The following is a 21,288-nucleotide window of genomic DNA, read 5'->3' as shown; positions in this document are numbered from 1 at the left end:
GACCCACTTTTATCTGGCGGCCTGCATTAATGTGCTTTTGTGGAAGCCAATTATGATATCAGCATTGCTCTGTAGAGTATTCCCAGCAACTCCACAGTATCATAACAACAGCTGCACAAAATTTCCCCCTAAGTCATTTGCCAACTTTGTGCACATTTGCTAAACATGCAATACCTGCAGCACTGCTGATTGCTATAGGGAATCTATGCTGTACGTGTGGAAAAAAAATTAAAAGTATTAATTTAGTCTTTAGCAGCACCTGATATAGCACAATAATATTGCTAACTTGTGGAGAAAAATAGTTTTCTGAATTCACATTATTTCCTTTTCAAATGCTTTTTATTTTCCAAGCTCTATTTGTCTACAAATCTGACACAAGTACAATTTTCCTTTAAATAACATTAAAAAATATTATTTTATATGACTGTTTTCACCAGGAGAACATTAGAAATGCAAAAATTTGCACTTTGTTTCCTTCAGATGTTGTGCAAATGAAAGGTTTGATGCACAGTTTTCTCTCTGATTGCTTTGTGCTGTACAAGGATCATGAAGGGATATCCTCTTTTGTAACTGGCACGAAGATACCAGAACTAAAATATGGCACTTACTGGGCTGGTCCCCCCAGTTCTCAGACATAGTGTGGTGTAGCAGTGATTAAAACTGTTCTGATCAATGTGTGCTTTCCTACAGCAGTTCATAAGTGGATCTACATCTAGATCGTATCCCTGTCACCATAATCAGCATTAGCCATTGCCTGCTGCCAAGGGTGGGGAAGGAAAAAAATTTGCTTATATTTTCTCCCTTTCCAGATGGTACTGGAGCTTGAACTTCCGTGAGCCTGACCTAGGAAACTAAGTCAGGTTTTATAAGGAATTTCATTTAAAACTGGGAAGGAAGTTTTTGATCTATTATTTTTTGTGGTTGTCCGGTTCTTTCGTATGTAGTAACCTGAGGTTACTAAAGAATTTTGGTTCTGTTGATAAGTGAAGTATATCAAGCCAGCTAGAATGCAGATAATTTTAATAGCTCATTAGGCAGATCTCTGGAGTTCCTGAGTTCCAGTGCGAGTTGCACATGCTCAGCAACTTTCAGGATCCGGTTCTTAATCTGTGATTGCAACAAGAAATGACTTGTTGATAACTTCATACATTAAAAATTTTATCAGCCCTCAAACTGATAACATTAGGAGGCAACAAACCATGAAAATTAAAATTGTGATGATTTATTAAGGGCTGTTATTCAAGGATTGTATTCCTTATCAAGAATTATAATGAACAAAACTGTTTTCCTCCTTTAGCCAGAAATAGCCTATAATGATTTCCAGAGGCTATTTTACTTACAGGTTTTTTTGCTTGTTGTTGCTTCACAAACCCAAGAAATTTGCATCTCTTGTTAACTGAGATTTTTAAACTCCTTGTTATTAGAGTAGTAGATGTTCCAATTAGCTTGCCAAAAAGAATACTAACATTTAATAAAGCCCCCAGATTTTTCAAATATCCAGATGTGAGTAGCAGTGTAGTTTAGTTCAAAAGACAATGAGCTGGAGGTCAGGAGACTGGCTTCAGTCTCGAACTGCTACGGACTCGATGTGGGACCTCAAACAAATCAATTCCCCTTTTGTTGCTGCTGATTTTTTCCTCCACCACCAATGTTATTTCTGCTTAGGCTGCACTCACTCCTTCACTTCTGCAGCACCTAACACAGCAGCTGGGACCACTTGATACCACAATCCAATTATTATATTAATAATAAATGCATTCTAGAATTGTAATCTTAAATTTAGCTGAATACCTGTTTTTTCATTTGCATGTTAGTTGATTGTCCCACCTGCCTCACTTCAGCTACAGTTTGGGGCATTAAAAAGCCCTCCAAATTTTCTGTCAATAAATTTTTCATCCATCTTATAATTTTAAGGTTTGAGTGATATGTACTGTGTGACAACTGAAATTGAGCTGAGAGCCCAGAGGTCCAAACTTCCAAAAACCTTGAGTCAGTGTAATGAAATAATGTCCCCTTGGAATGAAGACCAGGCAGCGCTATTTATATACAGAGGACATGAAATAGAGGAAACCAGACTCATCCGTTGCCAGTGGATAAATTGGAAGAAGGTATGGGGTAAGGGGGCAGTACTTAAAAGATTAAGAAAATACCTGTGGGGAAGAGCTAAGGAAATAGGCATATTCAGTCAAAAAAAAAAAAACCCAGCACACCAGCTGAGAAGAGAGGAATCTGTCTGCAGGAATCTAAGAGATGCTCTACAGAAGACATGAGCCAATTATTTTCAGTTAACAGAACAGAGTAGTAGTAATATGTATGAGACAAGCAGTGGGAAACTTCGGGTTGACTGTTTCCTGAAACCTGTAACATCTGCACAGTAGGAGGAGCCGCCGGCAAAAGCAGCAGAACTGCCTCTGGTGGAGAAGGGGCTTGTGTCTCTCTCTGGGTTTTGCTGGTTTGTCCTCATTAGCCCAATGAAAAATAACTCAAGGAGCAAACCCCAGCAAAGGAGAAGAGCTAACTAAACTGGAACTTCAATTATTTCAGAGTAACTAAACTGTAACTATACTGTTTCATATAAGAAAAAATGTATCCTGACTACTCATAAATCAGTTGTTTGGACTGGAAGTAGGATATTTCTAGTCATTAAAGCAGTCTGTTTCTAGCTCACCATCCAATGTGGCAGCAAGGATGGGATTCAGAAAACATCTGCATAAACTAAAGGAGACTGATATTGTGGTTTTGTCAGTTTGGTGACAGGGACATAGGACTTTTATTATCCTGCAGAAATTTGGATTCCTAGAGCCTATATTCCTAAAACTGTTAGGGAGGGAGCCTTGCTGGCAGCTAAGGGATCACACAGTTTCACTTTCCACTTCTCTGTAAAAGGGAATGGAATCTCTTTCGCTTAACAAAAAGAGGAGCTGATGAGACACAGCATGATGATTTAGGGCTCAGCTCCTGAGAGAGCTGTATGTTTCAACTGGAATCTTTTCTTAGCAAGGCTTGTGTGATCAGCCCTTCTCCCCTAAAGAAAACAGTGTCAATTGAGAGAGATTCACTGAGGGAAATGAGTGAATTGTAGGGAAAAAATCCTACAGGGAAGGTCATGGCTACTTGTTTCTGATTGGGGCCTCAAGTAATGACTCTGAATTAACATCCATGATTGCTGTAGCATTAAGACGACATTGATGCACAATAATGTAAAAACCACTTGATGGTGATGGGTGCTGTGGAGGAAATAATGGGGTTTTGACACACAGGAAAATACAGCATGTCCTTTTCTGCAAAGGGGTTATTTACATGTTCAAGGTGAATGGTGTTACTGGAGGAAAACAGGGCATCTCTTCAGTCTGCAACTGCTGCTGTTAAGATTCCTGTTGCATAGATACTGAAGTCCTAATTTACTCTTGTTGATAGCTGGTAGTTTGGTCTGGAGAATATACGTTGCAAACTGTCTTCTCTTTACCTTTGCTGTTATACCTTTGTACAAGATTTCTGTTCAGTAGCACTAATTTACCCGTTAAAGTAAAGCCCAGACTCTGCTGTGTTGCACGCAGGTAACCGAGCAGCGTGTGCCGTGCAGGGGGAGGCAGGGGATGGAGCAGGAGTGTTAGAACAAGCCCAGCACAGTAGGTGGCAGAAAGCAGAAGCACAGCAGCTAACTTGGCCTGCCTGAAGATGGTGGGAAATTTCCAGCTGGAACAGCTTTAATGATTAAATGAGGTGTCTGGAAAGTTTTGCACAACGTGAGCTTGATGGACTTCAGGGTGTATTGCAAAAGCCATTTATTTGATGGCTTGGGTAGCTGTTCTGTAAGGCTTTACAGGAGGAAAGACAGGTTCTTCCTTTGGAGTTTTGATATGAGCTGGGAGGAAGATTGTGGGGAAGTCTGCATTTTCCACTGACTTAATTGTGTTAAACTGCCCGCCCTTTCGGGACTTAGCTCTTGTGAGATATTATGAACTGCAGAACTTGAATTAGCAGCACATCTTTTGGCCTAGTGAAGAAAAGACCTGAAAAGTTGGGAGCAAGTGGTGAACTACAGGCACTTTCTTTTCATGACTGCTTGAGTTAATCCACTATTTATATGTAATTATGTTTTGCTGCTGGATGGTTATCGTTTGTGTCTGTGAGCCAAAGTATCTCTGGGGCACTCTGGAGTTCTTCATATAGGGATTTAATTATTTAAGTGATTACCTCTTATAAAATATTTTAGTTGCTTCCAGGGGTTGACACAGGTTTCTGCATGATGGTATGCTGTGTGCTAGAAACCAATTTAAAGTGCCAGAATTCACAATGTTTAAAGCTTCTTGACTGTCAAGGAGGGGCTTTCACGGTTACCTTGCAATTATTGCCCCTTATCCCTAAGTTTGAAAGCCTCCTGTGGAAATGACCGCAACTAATATAGCTGTGATATTGACCTAGAGAATTTGTTTGTACTTAAAAGCAGACCAAGGGTAAGTTGTTGAATCCCACACACATGACCATCATCTGTTTGGGAGAAAAGAAGTAAAAGCTTGGGACTTTGAGATATTTTTTTTATTTTGTTGGGTTTTTTTCCTCCACATGTGTTCAATGTTTGCTTCTAAAGTCCTTTACGTAGTTCTGCACTGCAGTCATTCAGCAGTGGGCCTGTTAATGCATACAGTGTGCCCTTCCAGCAAAGCCTTTAAGTTGTTTTCACTGTAGCATACAGCTGCCTTGGAAAGATTTAAACTGCACCAAAAATTAAAGGATTTTTTCCAGTTCACCTGGAGGGAAAAAATGAGCATCGTTTTCTTGCCAGGAGATGAAAGAAAAAGAGAAAAAGTATTTTGGGGCTACACATCAGAGCGCTTATTTACAGTAGTTCTCATCATGGCATTTAACTTGCCCTCTGTTGAATCTTCATTTTTCATGTATCAGACACCTACAGCATAGAGCTCTACTGAGCAGAAAATGCAGTTTGTTCATATATTTTCAAAAACAAGATTCAGATGAATTGAAATGGGAAACAGCAACAAATATTTTTACATCTTTTTTTCATTGCAAAAGAAACCGTTGCTTATTCTACTGAAATAACTTCTACTTCAAACCTCAGTCTGTGCATCAATCATGTTAGACGTTTATTAAAAAAATAATAAAATCAAGACTCAGCAATTTATTCTTCAAAGGTTAATTTGTTCTACACCTCATCTAGGTAAATGTGCCCTGCTTTACAGACGAAGACAGTCATGCAAAGGTGTCTGATTCGAATGTCTTATTGTCGGTATCTCTCATTGATTTTCTGTGATTCCTTGTGCTGAAAGTTAAGCCAGGTTTATCTGCATCAGTGCAAGGCTCGGATTGTACCGGAGGTTGGGCACAATATCTGCACCTAAGAAGTAATTATAGCTCAGGAGACTTGGCATCCAATTGTCTGAGGAAATAAGTGGACACACCATAAAACACTGATCATTTTCAAGGAGAGGATCTCTCATGGACATAAATAAATCCACCATAAGTAGCCAGTTCACTTCTCACTCCTGTTAAATTCTGTGTTATAGAAGCACAGTGACACTGTTTTCTTACTTTGCTGTCATGCAAACAGTGGAGTGAGTTTCAATGGACAATTGGGGTTCTGTTGTCCAAGCCTGGGCACACCTCTCGATGGGAATGGAAGTGACTGAAACTCCCCCATAGAGCTGCAGGCTGCTGTAAAATGTCATCTCACTTGGGAGCTGTTGCTGTTTTCCTTTCTGTTCTTTTATTTGGAAAATTCTCAATATTCCAGCAAGTCCTGGAGGCACAGACTTAGGATTTTGTAATAGGGAAAAGGAGGAACGCCTCTCGAGACACAGCAAAAAGCTGAAGTGTTTCCGAGTGTCTCTACTTAAAACGGTACCAACTGCTACTGTGACTTTTATTTATGTATCTCAAAGCCTTGCTCTGAAGCTAATAGCGTGTTGGTAAATAAAGGAGTAGGTGAAATTATTTTATGATGTATGTGAGAAGTGGGTAAAACTTTTGTGCCAGATTAAAGGTGGCAAAAATTCCCTTGCCCTCGGCACAGCTCTGACAGCAGCACAAAGGGAGCTATCAGCAGGTTACTTCGGGTTTTGTGTAACTGGAGTTGGAGATCAGAGATGAGATTTTCTCTAGTTTGAGTGGAAGAGGGAGGAGATTCTCACTTCACAGGCATCCAGTGCAGCTCACCATTGCTTTTTAAGCCCAAGGGTGTTGAATGGGAAAAGCTATTAAAAGAAACCCTCAAGATGAAGATAAACTCGTAGAACTATAGACTTCCATAGCTGATCCTGTCCTACAAACCCTTTTAAAGGTCAGTGAAGAGAAACAGGCATTTCTGCAGGGCAATCCTTTTTCTGATCTCTGTTATATGGCCACCTTAGGATGGAGGGAATTATACCCTGGAAGTGACTGTTCTTCTTCTTTGACTGTACAACGAGTCTAGACAACCAGCTCAGACCAGGTCTTTACAGTAAAGGAATCCACAAGTTGGGTAACATCATCTTCCCATCAGGCATTTGAACCAGGAAAGAGGAGGATACTCCTTCAAAAAGTATTTTCCCTTCTTGCAGAGTATGGGATGGGGCTGAGATTATCTGCAGGCCTGGAGCTTGGTGCTGTTTTAATGGTGTAATAGTGACCTGGATTCCTGCCAGCCTGACAAACACACTTGCTGGTAGGCAAGGAGTCTTTTCAAACCTGTGGATAAGGCTTGGAGGTCCTTGGTTTATGCCACAGTTATACTTCTGAAAGTCATCACTTGTCACCTCTGTATTTTTAGTAGTGATTTTATTAAAAAATTCCCATTGTTCTGCCTACAAGAAACAAAATCAGAAACAAATGCAAGAGTGTTCCGGAGAGTTCCTGTTTTATCTGGCAATGGGATCACAAATACTCTGTTTTGGTAGTAGGTGATAGATGAGCCCCAGCTTATTACAACAGGGGATCTCTGAGAGATCACTGGAGCTGGCCATCAGACAAAGCACAGTTGGGACAGAGTCTCAATGACCAAATTTTTCTTCCAGAAATGGCAGTGTGTGGAAGATGCCAGTGGAAAGCTCAAGCTACACAAGTGCAAGGGAATGGCGAGCTTGGCAGCTGCAGGCAACAGCAAAGGCACCTCCAATATTTTGCCCAAGTATTACAGCAGGAATAGTGAAGACTGCAATTGTGAAGAGAACGAATACAAGCTGAGCCACGTCGGGCGGAGGAAGAAACTCTTCTCCAAGAAAAGTAAGCACACCCACTGTATCTTCTGTCTCTGCCTTAGGAGAACGTTACGAGTTTGTTCACTAACACACATAATTGTTCTGATTTTCATGGGCGTTGAATTCTATCAGCATATTTACTGTGTTTCTAACTGGGAAACAGTGGGCCTCGTATTGGGCAATCAGATTTGAAAATGCCTCTCTCTGTAGGAAGAGGAGTGTTTTGATCCGAAATAGGGTCCTACATTTATGTCTTTCAAAACTGGGAAATGCAGTACACACACTGAAGTGGCAAGTAGCCACATCCTTACATAGACTGTGAATCACTAACAGTGTATTACAGCAAATGCTCCAATTTTCAGTAGGTACTGCAATGCTTGGAGCCATTACTGCAATAATTTATTTTTAATAAGGGTGCGTGTGCTTTGTTACAGAAGCTGCTTGCTTCTAACATCCTTTCCTTGTGCTCAGTCAGCAGAGACAAGGCTGACTTTTACCCAGAGATCACGTCCAAAGGGGATGACTCTGTTTCTAGTTTCCTTGGCACAGATCAGGTGCTTTTTCAGAAAGCCCATTCCACTGGCTCTGTATTAAACCTTAGTCAGACTAACATCTATATTTGAAGTGTATAGTCTAATTATAGATTAAAGAGGCAAACGGCAGCACGGAATTATTATTCTCTTGTAATGTTTCTTTCGTCTCACACCACAAATACAGAGCCTTAATTATTTAGCAGATTAGTCTTTCTGTATAATGACCTGGCACAAGCTTCAAACAGAGAGTTTAAATTGATTTTCTCCCATTATATTTGCCTTGCAAGCTGATTAGTACCTACTAAGCTAATTTTTAGTTGAAAAAAATTATTGGTTCCAGGATGAAATTACTCAACTATACTTGCTGTTTAAATATGTGGCACAGCAGATAATCTTTAAATAACACTAGAACTTGCAGTTCAATTATGTGTTGGGTTTTTTTTGGTTGGTTGTGGGTTTTTTTTTCTGAAGTCCCACAGAAGAAAGTTCAGTCCTGGGGAGTCAAATAACAGGAGTAGATCGAAGGCACTTAAATGAGAAGAGGAAAACAATTTAAGTGAGGGCGACATAATGCTATCTGATAATACTTAACACTTACTTAAGTACTTTTCATCTGTGTGGTGCTACCTAAACATTAACTTATTTTCACAACAGCCAGAAGAGGTGGTTAAGTGTATAATTACCTTTAGTTTATGTATGAAGGAGAATGAGGTAGAGAAGTGAAGGTTACTCCCTCTGGCAGAGGGATCAGAATGGTGTTTTTTTTCCTGTATTCTACTCAGAAGAGGAAGAGTTTATACTGTAGCCTTCAGCTCACTTGCCTCATTGAACCGTAAGGCACAAACTTTAGCAACATAAGATAAGATCCTGCCAACTGTGTTCCCACTGCTTGTGTCTTGAGTGAAATAATTGACTCCCCAGATGCTTTGTTTTTCCCTCTGCCCACATCCAGGGCGTGCCACTCAGCGGAAGAGGTCAGCTTGGATCTATTGACATAGACTCTTGGATTTGGGGTTGGTTATTCTTTCACATGTGCTTATCTAATAAATCGCACGCTGATCACAAAGGAGCACAAAGCAAGGCAAGGCAAGGGAACATACCCAGGGGTTTCTAAACGCCTTACCTAGAAGTGTGCCTCGCTGGCTTGTGCGTGGCAAGAGGGGGACCTGAGCACTGATCATGTGTATTTGGATTTTTATGACCTGATTCGTGAGACTTGGCATAAAGTGCAGTCCCTGCTGGGCTGCGTAGTTCTGAGGGCATCCTTGGGGTTTGTGACTCAGAATTTGGTGAGTGCATGGATCACACTGCAGCACTACTTGAATGGCAGTAGGTGCTGTTCATGGGAACAATAGCTAAATAGAGAACAGGAGTTTCAGACTGGCCGAGGGTCATGGCCACGTTGATGCTTTAGTTCACGGCAATGGTGTGGTTTTGAAGGAGACACCCTGATCACTGCCTTCTGTCACGCACAACAGAGATGGATTTGCACAGAGGAGTTTTGACAGATTCTAATCTACAGTCATTTGCAGAAAACTAAATTGGATGCCCTGCTTCTGAGGTGCATCAAGTGTGTGCAAACCCTAATGGGGGTATGAGGATTGGCCTCAGAAAAATTAAAACCAGTCGTGTGGTGAGAACGCGTGGTCTAAAAGACCAGATTAAATTGCTGATAGAGGGGCTGGAGCACCAAATGTTCTGATAAAATAATTGCTTTCTAATGTAGGCATGGTCTAGACCCGTTGTCAGGTGCACCAGTGCATTTAGCAGGCAAAAATGTTTTCTAAATTGAGTAAATTCAGTGGCAAACCGGTGTCTTGTCATGGACGTGCTATTTGGGCCGTGTATGAATACACAACTCACCTGCACAGCCTTTACATGCTAGAGACACAGCAGCGTTAATATTTGGTATATCTGGGTTTGGGTGTCAGGAATGTTTGCGTTTCTGTGTCCTCTGTATTTTCTTTAATATGTTTTTATTTGTATAAGAAAGATGAAACAAAGCTTTGCAGTAGGGAGAAAGTTTAAAGTAATAGTGAGCTCTTAAAATCTTTGGCTGTGTTGTGGTCTGTTATGTTTTTCTTGCTGTGGATTTGATCTCCTCCTCCTGTGATGAACAAGTGCATGTGATTAAAGGAGTTATTAAGCCGCACGTAGAGAAATGATGATGGGCCACACAGATTTGTAAACAACAAACAGAAGTGTGTACAAAGGGGCTAGAGCATTTTTATTCCAATTTTCATGTCATTTGTTTTTCTTTTGAGGTAGTCTCAATCCTGGAGCAAAATTACCTTCTTTGTTATTACAAAAAAAAAAAAAAACCAAAACCAAATCCAAACCTGAACATCAGCTACTTTAAAGATAATGCATTTGAAGTATAATTTTTAATGGTAGTTATGAGAAACTGGATGTAAGAAAGTTTTTTGTGGTTTTTTTTTTTTTCCTCCTTGAAATATCTGAGGACATGGATTCAAAATAAGATTTCTAGAAATCCCTAGATACCGAATGCCTAAGAAAAAACAGCTCTAAACCTTTCTCTGTATTTCTAGACATTTGAGATATTTTAAAGACTTTGACTTCAAAGTGCTTAATTTTACTTTGGTCTTGTAGAAAAAAAATACTTTTTCTCTTCAAAATTCTGGAAAATATATAGAGGTTATTGGGAAATGTGAAGCAGGAATTCATGAGGCTGGTGGTGGGTATTTTCCTTGTGACACGTGTAGAAGCAGAATCCTTGCACGTTGGCTTATTCTGCTGTCGTGATGCTGGAGGACGCATCAGATCCAAAATACCTACATAGAGTAAGTGCCAACAGGGAAGACCAAGAGTTCTGGGTCTTTGGCAGCGTTCCTGCTGAGCAGCCAGGCTCCTGCCTTGTGGAAATGGCTGTGCAGTACTTACAGTTGGTTATTATCTTCTCAGTTATCCCTGAGAGAACTATCGTTTCCAAATGATCTTAGTGTTAAAACATGAATTTGGTGGCTGCAATATAAGCAGTAAGGCTTGGGTGATGAGGATTTGAGGAGAGTTAAATAGAAATCTGAAGGCTGGGCATGTTTATGTCAGATATGAAGTTTATGGTTTTATAATACAACATTGCCTCACTTTATTCAGTTGAATGATAATTTTGGATAGTGCAGTTCATGCTTTCACTAGACAGTGTTGGAGCCTGAGATGCTGCCAAAAAATAGTTCTAAAAAATCATGGGTGTTTGAGTCTCTGGAGTGTCTGGGGAAACCTGGACCAGAGGAGTGTCCTTCCTTTCAGGCTGAAGCAAAGACAAGCATATGCTGGTCAAGTGCTCCAAGGCAGCTCAGCTGATGAGCGCTGTGCTGGAGTGTAGTTACCTGCCTTGGGCTCCAGCTGCTCCAGACTCCGTTTCCAGACTCCAGTGAGGATGCAGCTTCTCAGCTGCTGCAGTACCAGGGGCAGAGAGGCACCAGGGCTCAGAGAGCTTACCAAAGCCAAAGTTTAATAACTTGAAAAAGGGAGTATAGGTGTTTTGGGCCAAATATTTAACAGCCCTACATCTACTTTGTGGGTTGTGTACACAGGTAAACGAATTGGAGAGTAAGGCTTAAACCTGGGGGAGGATTGACTAATAAGTAATTAGCCATTGGTATTTAAGCCTGCAGTGCGCTTTGCAGGTGGGAGAGGACAGCACAGATGAATATTGATCTTATAAAATATTTTAACGACTTCCTCTGAAAATAATGGAGTTTGGTACCAGTCACAGCGCTGAGTCAGCACTGCGGGGAGCGCGTTGCCGTGAACGATACAGGTCCTTCATGAGCTGTCTCACTCCAGACCAATTTGTTCATTGTAAGGCTGGGTTAGTTTGGCTGCAAGGGAGGAGCAGCTCCTGCCTTCTAATTCTTCAGGGCCGTGTGTAGACAACAGTTCCCTGCAGCCATCTGCCGAGTCCAGCGTGCTGGATTGGCACATTAGACTTGGAAGGAAGGTGAATTGTTAGTTGGCTGAGCTTAACAAGATGAATTGAGGGAACAATTAAAGAAATGGGAGTTTATACTTTGAATATAATTGTTAGGGTGTAGCTTTTTGGAACTTCCTCCTACTTCTGAAAAGATGGGAGTTTCCTTCTCATTTAGTCAAACATTTCCTGAATGGGTGCCTGAAATAGGGTTGGTCTCTTGGGTGTTTTTTTTTTTTCCCCTTCGGCAGTGACTCACCTGGCTTAATATCAGCAATAAACTTTGAACCACAGGTGGAAAATGTGCAAAGCCAGACAATCCAGCTGGTATTCCACTTTCTGTGTGTGGTGCTGACAAGAATATAACTGGCTTGGACCAGTTTCAGGTGGGAGGAGATGTTTATTTCTCTTCCCACAGTCTGCAAATTGCTTTTTAGACTTTTGTGATCCGTTTGGAATTAATGTAAGGCTTCTTGACAAAAAGTCACTCTGCGTTAATGCCAAAGCATGCCAATTGATGTATTTCTACCTCTCATTCCTTCTTTTTTCCCTCTTGTTTGCCTGGGGGGACTATCCCCTAGAGCAGGTTGGCTCTTCTGTGGAGCCTGGGGTTGGCACATTGGCTGAGTTCTCGTCTGATCAGATCACAGAAGGAAGTCCCCATCCCTTGAGATGTGCTGTGTGCTTCAGCTCTGTGTGAAGGAGAGGTGGCTGGAGGAACCAAGAGACTCGATTGTTTCCAGAAGTGTCTGAGGTGACTCCAGGCCTCACACAGAGAGGCAAGGCTCAGGCACGGGGCAGGGAGGAGAAGAGATGCCATGGTACTTTGGTTGGAATTTTTTTGTTGAGGAATGAGATGATTACACTTAATGAGTGACTCTGGGCAGCTGTTGGCAGTGAGCAGGAAATACAGTCAGAGCTGGACCCCAGCATAGAGTAGAGAAATTTAGATATGGATTTAGACTCCATAACTAGGATATATTTGTGACATTGCAGACCAAACAGAAGAGGAGCTCTGGGGATTTGGATCAGGACAGAGAAGTTTGGAAAGCAGTAATGATGAAAAGATCAATGAGACTCTCCTACTGTGTAGGGACAGTTTGTACCAAATGTTTTATTTTGCCTTTGGGCTAAAAATGCAGAAGCAAAGCCTGAGGGAGGGCATGGGGCTGGAGGGTTGTAGAAACCCTCTTGATCTGCACATCAGGAAGGTAATTGCAAGGAAAAGATTGAGATGTGATAAAAGTAAAGATTCGGGTATTAATCCCTCCCCAAAACATCAAGTATCTTACCTTGAAGAAAGCGTAGAATTGAGAAGAGGTTGAACACTGGGGAAGGGTTGCAGGAGTCCTAGTGCTGGAGCGTTTTACGGTAGACAATGGAGACAGTGGAGAACCAGCCTGTAAGGGTGACCTTGCTGTCTGAACTGTCACGGTTACTTTTTAAGGTCTTACTGCCATCTAGTGACTCCTGGGGGGACGAGCAGTCTCTTTGAAGAGCTGTTTGCTCTTAACTGATATTGGACAAGTACATTTTTTTCCCTCTGCCATCCCTGTGCATTTGTGTTACACCTGCCCCCGCTCTCATGCCTTAAGTTGTCCATCTCTCCATGCTAAAGGTAACGACACAGCAGCTCTGAGGACAGCTGCAACAAACACCATTTGTCATCCAGTCAATTCCAAATGTCACAAGAACCCCAAAGAGGACCGATTGTAACACGCACTGTTTCTCCCCCTCTTAATCCTTCTGCTTCCTTCTCCCTGCAGAATACAAACCCAGCTACGTCCGCAACCGCTCCATCCGCTCGGTGTCTGTGGAGCTGGATGGGGCTGTTTATAACGTGGCTTTGGAGGACGGGTACCAGCCCGTCTTGCCGAGAAACATCACCAAGAGGCACAAGATGCAGAGAGCTGTTCTTCGCGAGGAGGAAGACAAAGACATGGGGGAGTTCAGCGGCACCGGTGGCATTGCAGAGTACACAGCCCCAAACCTGATAAAAGTGACTCACAGGTGAGTGCACGTGCTCGTTTCTGAAAGCTTTTGCTGCTTAATTGGTTGCTTTATGTAACTGGATGTATTAACTTGTGGTAAGTTTATTGTGTCCCTCTTGGATCCCAGTCTGGCTTCACTAAAATTATTTTTCTCGTCTGTACAACAGCTTTTGGTTCTGTGTTAATTTTGTCCCGTAGAGGGGCAGGAAGCTGCTGGAGAACTACAGCAGCACTTTTGTGTCTTCTGTACTTTGGAGACAGCAATCACTGATCAGTGCCTGTTTCCAGTAAGGACAAGCGAAGCTGTTGGCAGGAGCTGTGTGTGCATCTGAAACCAGGCTCTGCCCCTGGACACCTCCGTGTGCCATGGGTAACCTGGCTGGGCTGAGGAGCAGGCTCCAACTGGAGTGTGACCCAGGTTCATGTGGTGCTCCACATCAGCTCTAGGGCAGGAGGCAGCAGCCTCTCAGAGCTTCCTGTGGCCAGTGCTAGGAAAGGGAGATCTGTGTATGAATGAAGCTGGATGGACCAGGAGCGTCGGGCAATGGAACGTATTGAGAGAGGTGAGGGAATTGTCTGGGCACTAATAGCTAAAAATCTTTTCCTCAGTGTGCAAGCCCAGGGACCGATGACGTATCTTCAAACATACTTAATTAGTTTAGTCACCATTTCCGCTTGTGAGTTATCAGGAACTCCACCGATCATTATTGATTACAGGCATTAAATTGTTTAACAACCAGCTCATGTGAACACACGAGGGTCAGCTGCTGTTGCAATCTGTGGTTTCCATTTGACTTTGTTTACAGGGTTAGAGGCTCACTCATAGGAGGAGGTGTGAGTAGGTTGACATCAGAGAATTGTGCCGTCTTACCCCAGCTCTCTTGAGTGTTCAGGACCCATAAGTCACTATCTGTGCTTTTCTTCTGGAACAAATTAAATTGAGTTTTGCTGCCTTTACTGGGTGAATCCCAAACCCATGCAAGGAACTGTCAGGAAGATTGTGCATAATTTATGAGGAGTCCCCAAGAACACTTGCAGCAAAGAAGGCAGGGGGACAACACGCATGAGATGGTTAAAAGAAAATAAAGGAGTAGTGAGAATACTCAGCTTTAATTTAAACAAGCATTTCAAAATGACTACATGGTATTAAACTTCTCAGGTAAATCTGTCCAGCGTGCATTTCTTTGGTTTTGAAAGAATTCTAAAACCTGGATTGCATTATAAGTTAGTGAAACATAAGCACTTAAAATTGTCAGAAGTTATTTTGCCTTTGAAGTCAGGGAGATATCTTTGAAGAATTTTATCCCTTTTATAGAAAAGAGTAGAATTTGTTTCTTTTTTTCTTTATGGTGTAGTAGTACACCTTATAAAGAAGTACTTTATCCTTGCCCCTACCCCTGTATCACTTAATTATGCATTGGGAAATCGCTTCTGAGTAATGCTTTCTGTGCTTGCTAGTTAGTAGAGATTATTTATGTAGACAGCCTAATGAATAAGCAAGAACTCTGCAGCATAATTTGCATACAGAAATTAAGCAGTCAACAGGTTCGGCTTGATAGGAATATTCTCCTTCAATTTTTCTACTTCTGAAAAATTTCCATGGCTCAAATCCAAGCTCTTTCCTGGCTCACAGCACACGCGTCTTCTCTTGAGCGAATGTTGGTTTTTGAGTTCTGCTTGTCATTTCCAGTCTGGCTTCTCCTCTCTCCTGGAGTTGTGTTATTAAAACCAGCTGTTTGCATTGCTCTGTGTGTGTGTGTGTGTGTGTGTGTCCACTATAACAAACATTGTTTGCTTTCCCATGCCCAGGTGCTATATCCTGGAGAATGACACCGTTCAGTGTGACACGGATCTGTACAGGTCACTGCAAGCTTGGAAGGACCATAAACTTCATATTGACCATGAGGTCAGTGATGTTATCAGTCATAGGTTTTCAATCTCCACTATAACAAACATTGTTTGCTTTCCCATGCCCAGGTGCTATATCCTGGAGAATGACACCGTTCAGTGTGACACGGATCTGTACAGGTCACTGCAAGCTTGGAAGGACCATAAACTTCATATTGACCACGAGGTCAGTGATGTTATCAGTCATGGGTTTCCAGTGTGTGTTTTTAGCATGGTTTTCTGTGAGCTGATAGGATCGTGCTGACTTGTGTTTGTGTCTGTCTGCTCTGGACATCTCTGTCCCTCCTTGGAACCTTTTGAACTTGCTGGCTGATTTCAGAGTAGGTACTTCCAATATAATGAAGTTATTACAAGTTTGTGAAGACAAGATGCTGAGGAGAGAACTGCAAGTGGAGGGACAGCTGAGAAATGTCATAAGCCTTAAGAGATAAATGAGAGACTTGTAAGTGTCCCCATCCTGGGGAAAATTTCATCTCGGCCTTTTTCACATCTTATTAGCCCCACTCCCCAATATATCTCTCAAACAGGGGCCTTCAGCTGTCAAACACAAGCCCAAGGAAAAGTGAGCCTTATTAGCTTTGGTGCTTCCAGAATTAAAGTGTCCCCATCCTGGGGAAAATTTCATCTGGATCTTTTTCACATCTTATTAGCCCTGCTCCCCAATATATCTCTCAAACAGGGGCCTTCAGCTGTCAAACACAAGCCCAAGGAAAAGTGAGCCTTATTAGCTTTGGTGCTTCCAGAATTATTTATTTTGCCTGATAGTGTTTAACCCTTGTACCCTGGAATTGAATTAGTTTTTCTCGGGTTTGTGTATGTGTGTGTGTGTGTGTGTGTGTGTGTGTCCACTATAACAAACATTGTTTGCTTTCCCATGCCCAGGTGCTATATCCTGGAGAATGACACCGTTCAGTGTGACACGGATCTGTACAGGTCACTGCAAGCTTGGAAGGACCATAAACTTCATATTGACCACGAGGTCAGTGATGTTATCAGTCATGGGTTTCCAGTGTGTGTTTTTAGCATGGTTTTCTGTGAGCTGATAGGATCGTGCTGACTTGTGTTTGTGTCTGTCTGCTCTGGACATCTCTGTCCCTCCTTGGAACCTTTTGAACTTGCTGGCTGATTTCAGAGTAGGTACTTCCAATATGATTAAGTTATTACAAGTTTGTGAAGACAAGATGCTGAGGAGAGAACTGCAAGTGGAGGGACAGCTGAGAAATGTCATAAGCCTTAAGAGATAAATGAGAGACTTGTAAGTGTCCCCATCCTGGGGAAAATTTCATCTCGGCCTTTTTCACATCTTATTAGCCCCACTCCCCAATATATCTCTCAAACAGGGGCCTTCAGCTGTCAAACACAAGCCTAAGGAAAAGTGAGCTTCATCAGTTTTGGTGCTTCCAGAATTGTTTATTTTGCCTGATAGTGTTTAACCCTTGTACCCTGGAATTGAATTAGTTTTTCTCGGGTTTGTGTATATGAAGAACCTGGAGATAATGTAGAACAAATGCCAAAGAGAAGCATAAAGCAAGGACCTCTGTAATCTCTTACCAAATGACATGAATTCACAGCACAGTGCTGTGGAAGAACTTGTTGGCCTTTTGCTGTGCAGATTGATATGTAGCCAGAGAGAGAGACACCGACACACTGCCCAGCTCTGCTAGGTCTGCAGAAGGGCAGTTTCAGTACCAATTCTTCAATACTCTGCCAGTTCTTTTTTCTTCAGCAGTGAGGCTGTATTACCGAGTGCCAAAGGAAATGAGAGCTCAGTTCTGTTCTGTTCCAAATTTAGGGTGATAGGGCTGGATTCTTTGTGTATTTTTCTTGCCGTGGATTTCCACTGGCCTTATGGTCACTGGTGTCTAATGGCAGTTGTGCAGTGACTTTGTGTTCACACTGGATTACTTTGGTTTTTCCGCTGTGTAAAGAGCAGAGGTGGAAGCCTGTGACACCCCTGGGAGTGGAAATGGGCCTGAGCTCAACTGAACAAAAGCGCCACCTTCATTTACTGAAAAAAGTAGGCAGTTAAAAATAAACCACGTGGGTGGCACAATTAACTGCTAATCCATATCCCACGTGGCCAGACGTCACTGAAGACTGCCCTGCAGGCTGAGGGACCTGCTTTTCTTTCTCAGAAGCTGCTGCAATTTCCTTTGAGTAACTTTTCTCCCTTTGCACGCGTGCTGTGCAGCACAAAAGGAGAAGTCATGATGGAAGCTGGAGCAGTTGTCCACCTGAGGCTCTGTGCCCTCCTGTTCCCCTGGTGCCACCTTCCACTTTCCCATCATGGTGTAATCAAAGCCGGCCAACATCCCTTTGGGAAGGCAGATAATCTGAAAATGCTGGTTAGTGGTGGGAGTCATGGGACTGGTGAAAAGGAAGCATTTGGTGACAACAGAATGGGTTTGAGAAGGTTAGAAAAAGACTAAATCCTGCTGTATTTTTTTTAAGCTGTATCTTTACTTTTTTTTTAGATTGAAACTTTGCAAAATAAAATCAAAAACCTGAGGGAGGTGAGAGGGCACCTGAAGAAGAAGCGACCTGAAGAGTGTGACTGTAACAAGATAAGGTATTTCTTGTGTCCTTCAGAGCAATTACTTGTAGTGTGAAAATGTAGCTGATTTATGTTTTCACGGGAGAGAATCAGAATCTAATCAGAATCTGGAGGTTTTTTAAGCGGCTGCCAACTTCCTACATTCTTGTGCAGTGCTTTCAGGGGCAGCTGGGCTGCTACAGACACAACAGGCCCATCTTCTGCCAGGCAGGAGTTTAATTGCCTCTGTGTCAAGTGGTGATGATGTAGCAGGACGTGTAACATGGCTTATAACCACTCAGTCGTGCTCTTGTACTGCAGACGCTGCTGTTAGATACCAGAGATGAATATTTTAAGCTGCAGGCTTTTTTCTGAAAACTTGCTTTCCACAAGGGCAAATTGTCAGCGTGGTGCAGTGTTACACAAATCTGTTGTAAAAAGAATAGTGTGTAAAGCAAATGGAATAACAGAGTAGGGAGAGGAGAGAATTTCCTCCCGTTTGGTTTCTTCAGGGCTGGATGTTTTCTCTCCTGGGATGCAGCCGCTGCAATATTGAGCAGCTCTGCCACGTGGGAGAAGCAGGAATTGAACAGTTGGTGCAGAGTAACCACGTTTTGTAACCACCATGGACTTAATGCACCACATCATTTGTTTCCCTAGTGCAGATGATTTGTGAATTTTAAGTGCAACAGATAATACTAAAATAGCGATTATACATTAAGGTCTCTGCACAGTTGGTTTCTGAAACAGCCAAATATTTGCAAAATGCCCACCCACTGCATGGCCCGTGGTCGTTGTGGCCCAGGTGGACTCTGGAGCTGAGCTTCTGCAGCAGATCACAAACATTTGGAGATCAATTTCTTGGGTGATGTCAAGGCACACAAGGAACTCGCAGCAAAAAGTGTTTAAAATGAAATCAGTATCATTCTAAATGGCAAAGCCCCCAAAAGTTTATATTGCTTTATAACCCACCTCTTTCAAAACTGATGGAAATAACTGAGTTTATTTAATACATACTGTAAAGATGAAGTTATTTTTTATAATGAATATTTTACAGTAAAGAATGTTACATTTTTCAGGCCCAACAGAGGAGGCACATATATTTGTGCATAGCATTATTGAGATGAATAATCCCACGGAAATCAACGAAGTTAATCATCTGAGTTCCAGATGTTTAAGTGTTTGGAGAATTGCACTGGATTAGGATTCAGCATTTCAGATTAATTAATGAAATACCCGGTGTCTGGGCAAGATGAAAAAATTGACTAAAGATAAATAGTTCTTTAACAATCTTATTCTGTTAATGTGCTGTAAGGATTAAATTTATTAAAGCTCCCAGAAGCATTAATAATTTAAAAGATTTGTTTTGTTTTGAAGGGAATTTTAGTCTGACAACTAACTGAATTCAGATGAGCTGTTTAGAAAATAATAGTTATTGAACTTAGTTTGTCTTTGCTGATTGGCGTGGGTGGTACAATGAATCAGACAGAAAACATTGCCATTGACATTTTTAACTTTGCAAACTACACAGAAAGGAAATTTCTGCAAAATCTTATAATCTGGAGACAGAGCCAAGCCAGTAGAGCCACCCAGTTAGAATGTGTGTGTCTGTCACCCCCTCCCTGTCTCAGAACAGATTAGACACTGGAATTGCTGGGGCAGCTCCGTGCATCTTGTTAAAGTTTTCCGGGAACTCTTAGCTAGAAACGACGGAGAGAAAAACCCCAACCCTATGAAGTACAACTGGGATTTAAATTCTTTCCTTCAGAAGGGAAATGGCAGGAAGGTGGTACATGCTTTCATTTTATCATCTGAACAAATTAGTGACTATTCAGTTGAAGAAATGTTGTAACTGAATTGTAAGTCTATTGATTGTATCTGCCCCGTGTACAGAAACAAGAACCAATGACAACTAAATCTGGAAACTGAAGCTGGAATCATCTGTGGATCAATATTGCAATACGGGGCTAGAGCAGGAGATGTCACTGTGCACAGGGCAGGGAAGGAAACACTGGCCAGTCTCGCCACATGCCCTGAATTAAATGAATAAATTGAAGGGAGAAGTGACACTAGGTTTAATCTCCTCTAAATCCAGCATGAAAGTGGAGTATGAATTGTCTTTCTGTTGTTCATCAACAACCCTGGTTTTATTTTCCAGTTACCACTCAAAACACAAGAGCAAACTGAGGCACAAGGGATCCAGTCTTCATCCTTTCAAGTAAGTGAAGGCTCTTCCTTTGAAAGAAGAAATGCAGGGACAACCTGTGGTCCATGCACACCAGTTACAGACTAAGCCAAAGCAGTAGTATTTCATTTATCTGGTATTAAAAAGAATAAACACACAGGCACCTGGGCAAGGAACCAAGGCCCTATGGAAATGCTTGTAAATTTGAGAGAAGGTTCCTGGTTTGGGAACCATCCCATCCCAGAGTTCAGGTGAGCCTGTAGGACACTCTGCCGCCTTTATTTTTTTTTTTCCAGGGACATTGAATTGCAAAGAGTCATATCCAGAGACATTTGGAAGCGAAGCCATTTAATTAAAAAAATACCAGTTCTTTCTTTCCCTCAAAGCAGCTTATTTTATTAGCTGCTTCGTTTCTTTGAGGTGTGTTCAAGTGTAACAGAGTCTGCCTGACGCTAATGTTTCCCGTGTGCAGGAAGGCCCTCCAGGAGAAGGACCGGCTGTGGCTGCTTCGGGAGCAGAGACGGAAGAAGAAACTGCGTAAACTGCTGAAGAGAATCAAGAACAACGACACGTGCAGCATGCCCGGGCTGACCTGCTTCACCCACGACAACCAGCACTGGCAAACGGCTCCCCTCTGGACACGTAAGGAGACTTTCAGTAATAGGGAGGCGGGTAGAGGCCAGGCTGGGCAGGGAAACTGGGCTCCTACAGGTGACTGGTATCATGAGATACGTAGCCAAAGCTACGCCGCCTTCCTCATATTAAATAATCTCTGTTTCTGCCTTGGCATCATCCTTGCACAAAAGGCAAGGAAGTAAAAAACAAAACCAACTGCAAATAAAAACCTACAGATATCGCATACAGTAACATTATGTGCCAGATCTCACATCTGGGTGTCTCCCAGCTTAGGTAGGCCATGCCGGAGGTTAGCTAAGCACAGAAGAGGCTGATGCTGGAAGGCATTCTCTGTGCTAGAGCTCAGGAGTCAGAGACAGTCAGTGTCTATGAATAAAG

The 21,288-nt window shown here is 42.2% G+C and overlaps 1 protein-coding gene across 5 annotated transcripts in view; it reads left to right on the top strand.

Moving 5' to 3' along the window:
* SULF2 (sulfatase 2) overlaps window positions 1–21,288 on the top strand; it is a 153,149-nt gene that overhangs the window by 124,922 nt on the left and 6,939 nt on the right. For all 5 annotated transcript variants that reach the window (XM_014943717.1, XM_014943713.1, XM_014943715.1 and 2 more), the window contains exons 12-17: window positions 7,011–7,218; window positions 13,424–13,667; window positions 15,458–15,554; window positions 18,031–18,125; window positions 20,248–20,307; window positions 20,747–20,916. In XM_014943717.1, the coding sequence (XP_014799203.1) occupies window positions 7,011–7,218; window positions 13,424–13,667; window positions 15,458–15,554; window positions 18,031–18,125; window positions 20,248–20,307; window positions 20,747–20,916 (874 nt within the window). The remainder of the gene's footprint in view (window positions 1–7,010; window positions 7,219–13,423; window positions 13,668–15,457; window positions 15,555–18,030; window positions 18,126–20,247; window positions 20,308–20,746; window positions 20,917–21,288) is intronic.

This window comes from Calidris pugnax, unplaced genomic scaffold (assembly GCF_001431845.1).
Source record: "Calidris pugnax isolate Ruff unplaced genomic scaffold, ASM143184v1 scaffold118, whole genome shotgun sequence".
NCBI classification, from domain to species: Eukaryota; Metazoa; Chordata; class Aves; order Charadriiformes; family Scolopacidae; genus Calidris; species Calidris pugnax.
Note: the sequence above shows the minus strand (reverse complement) of the source record. Positions and strands in the feature narration are given on the sequence as shown.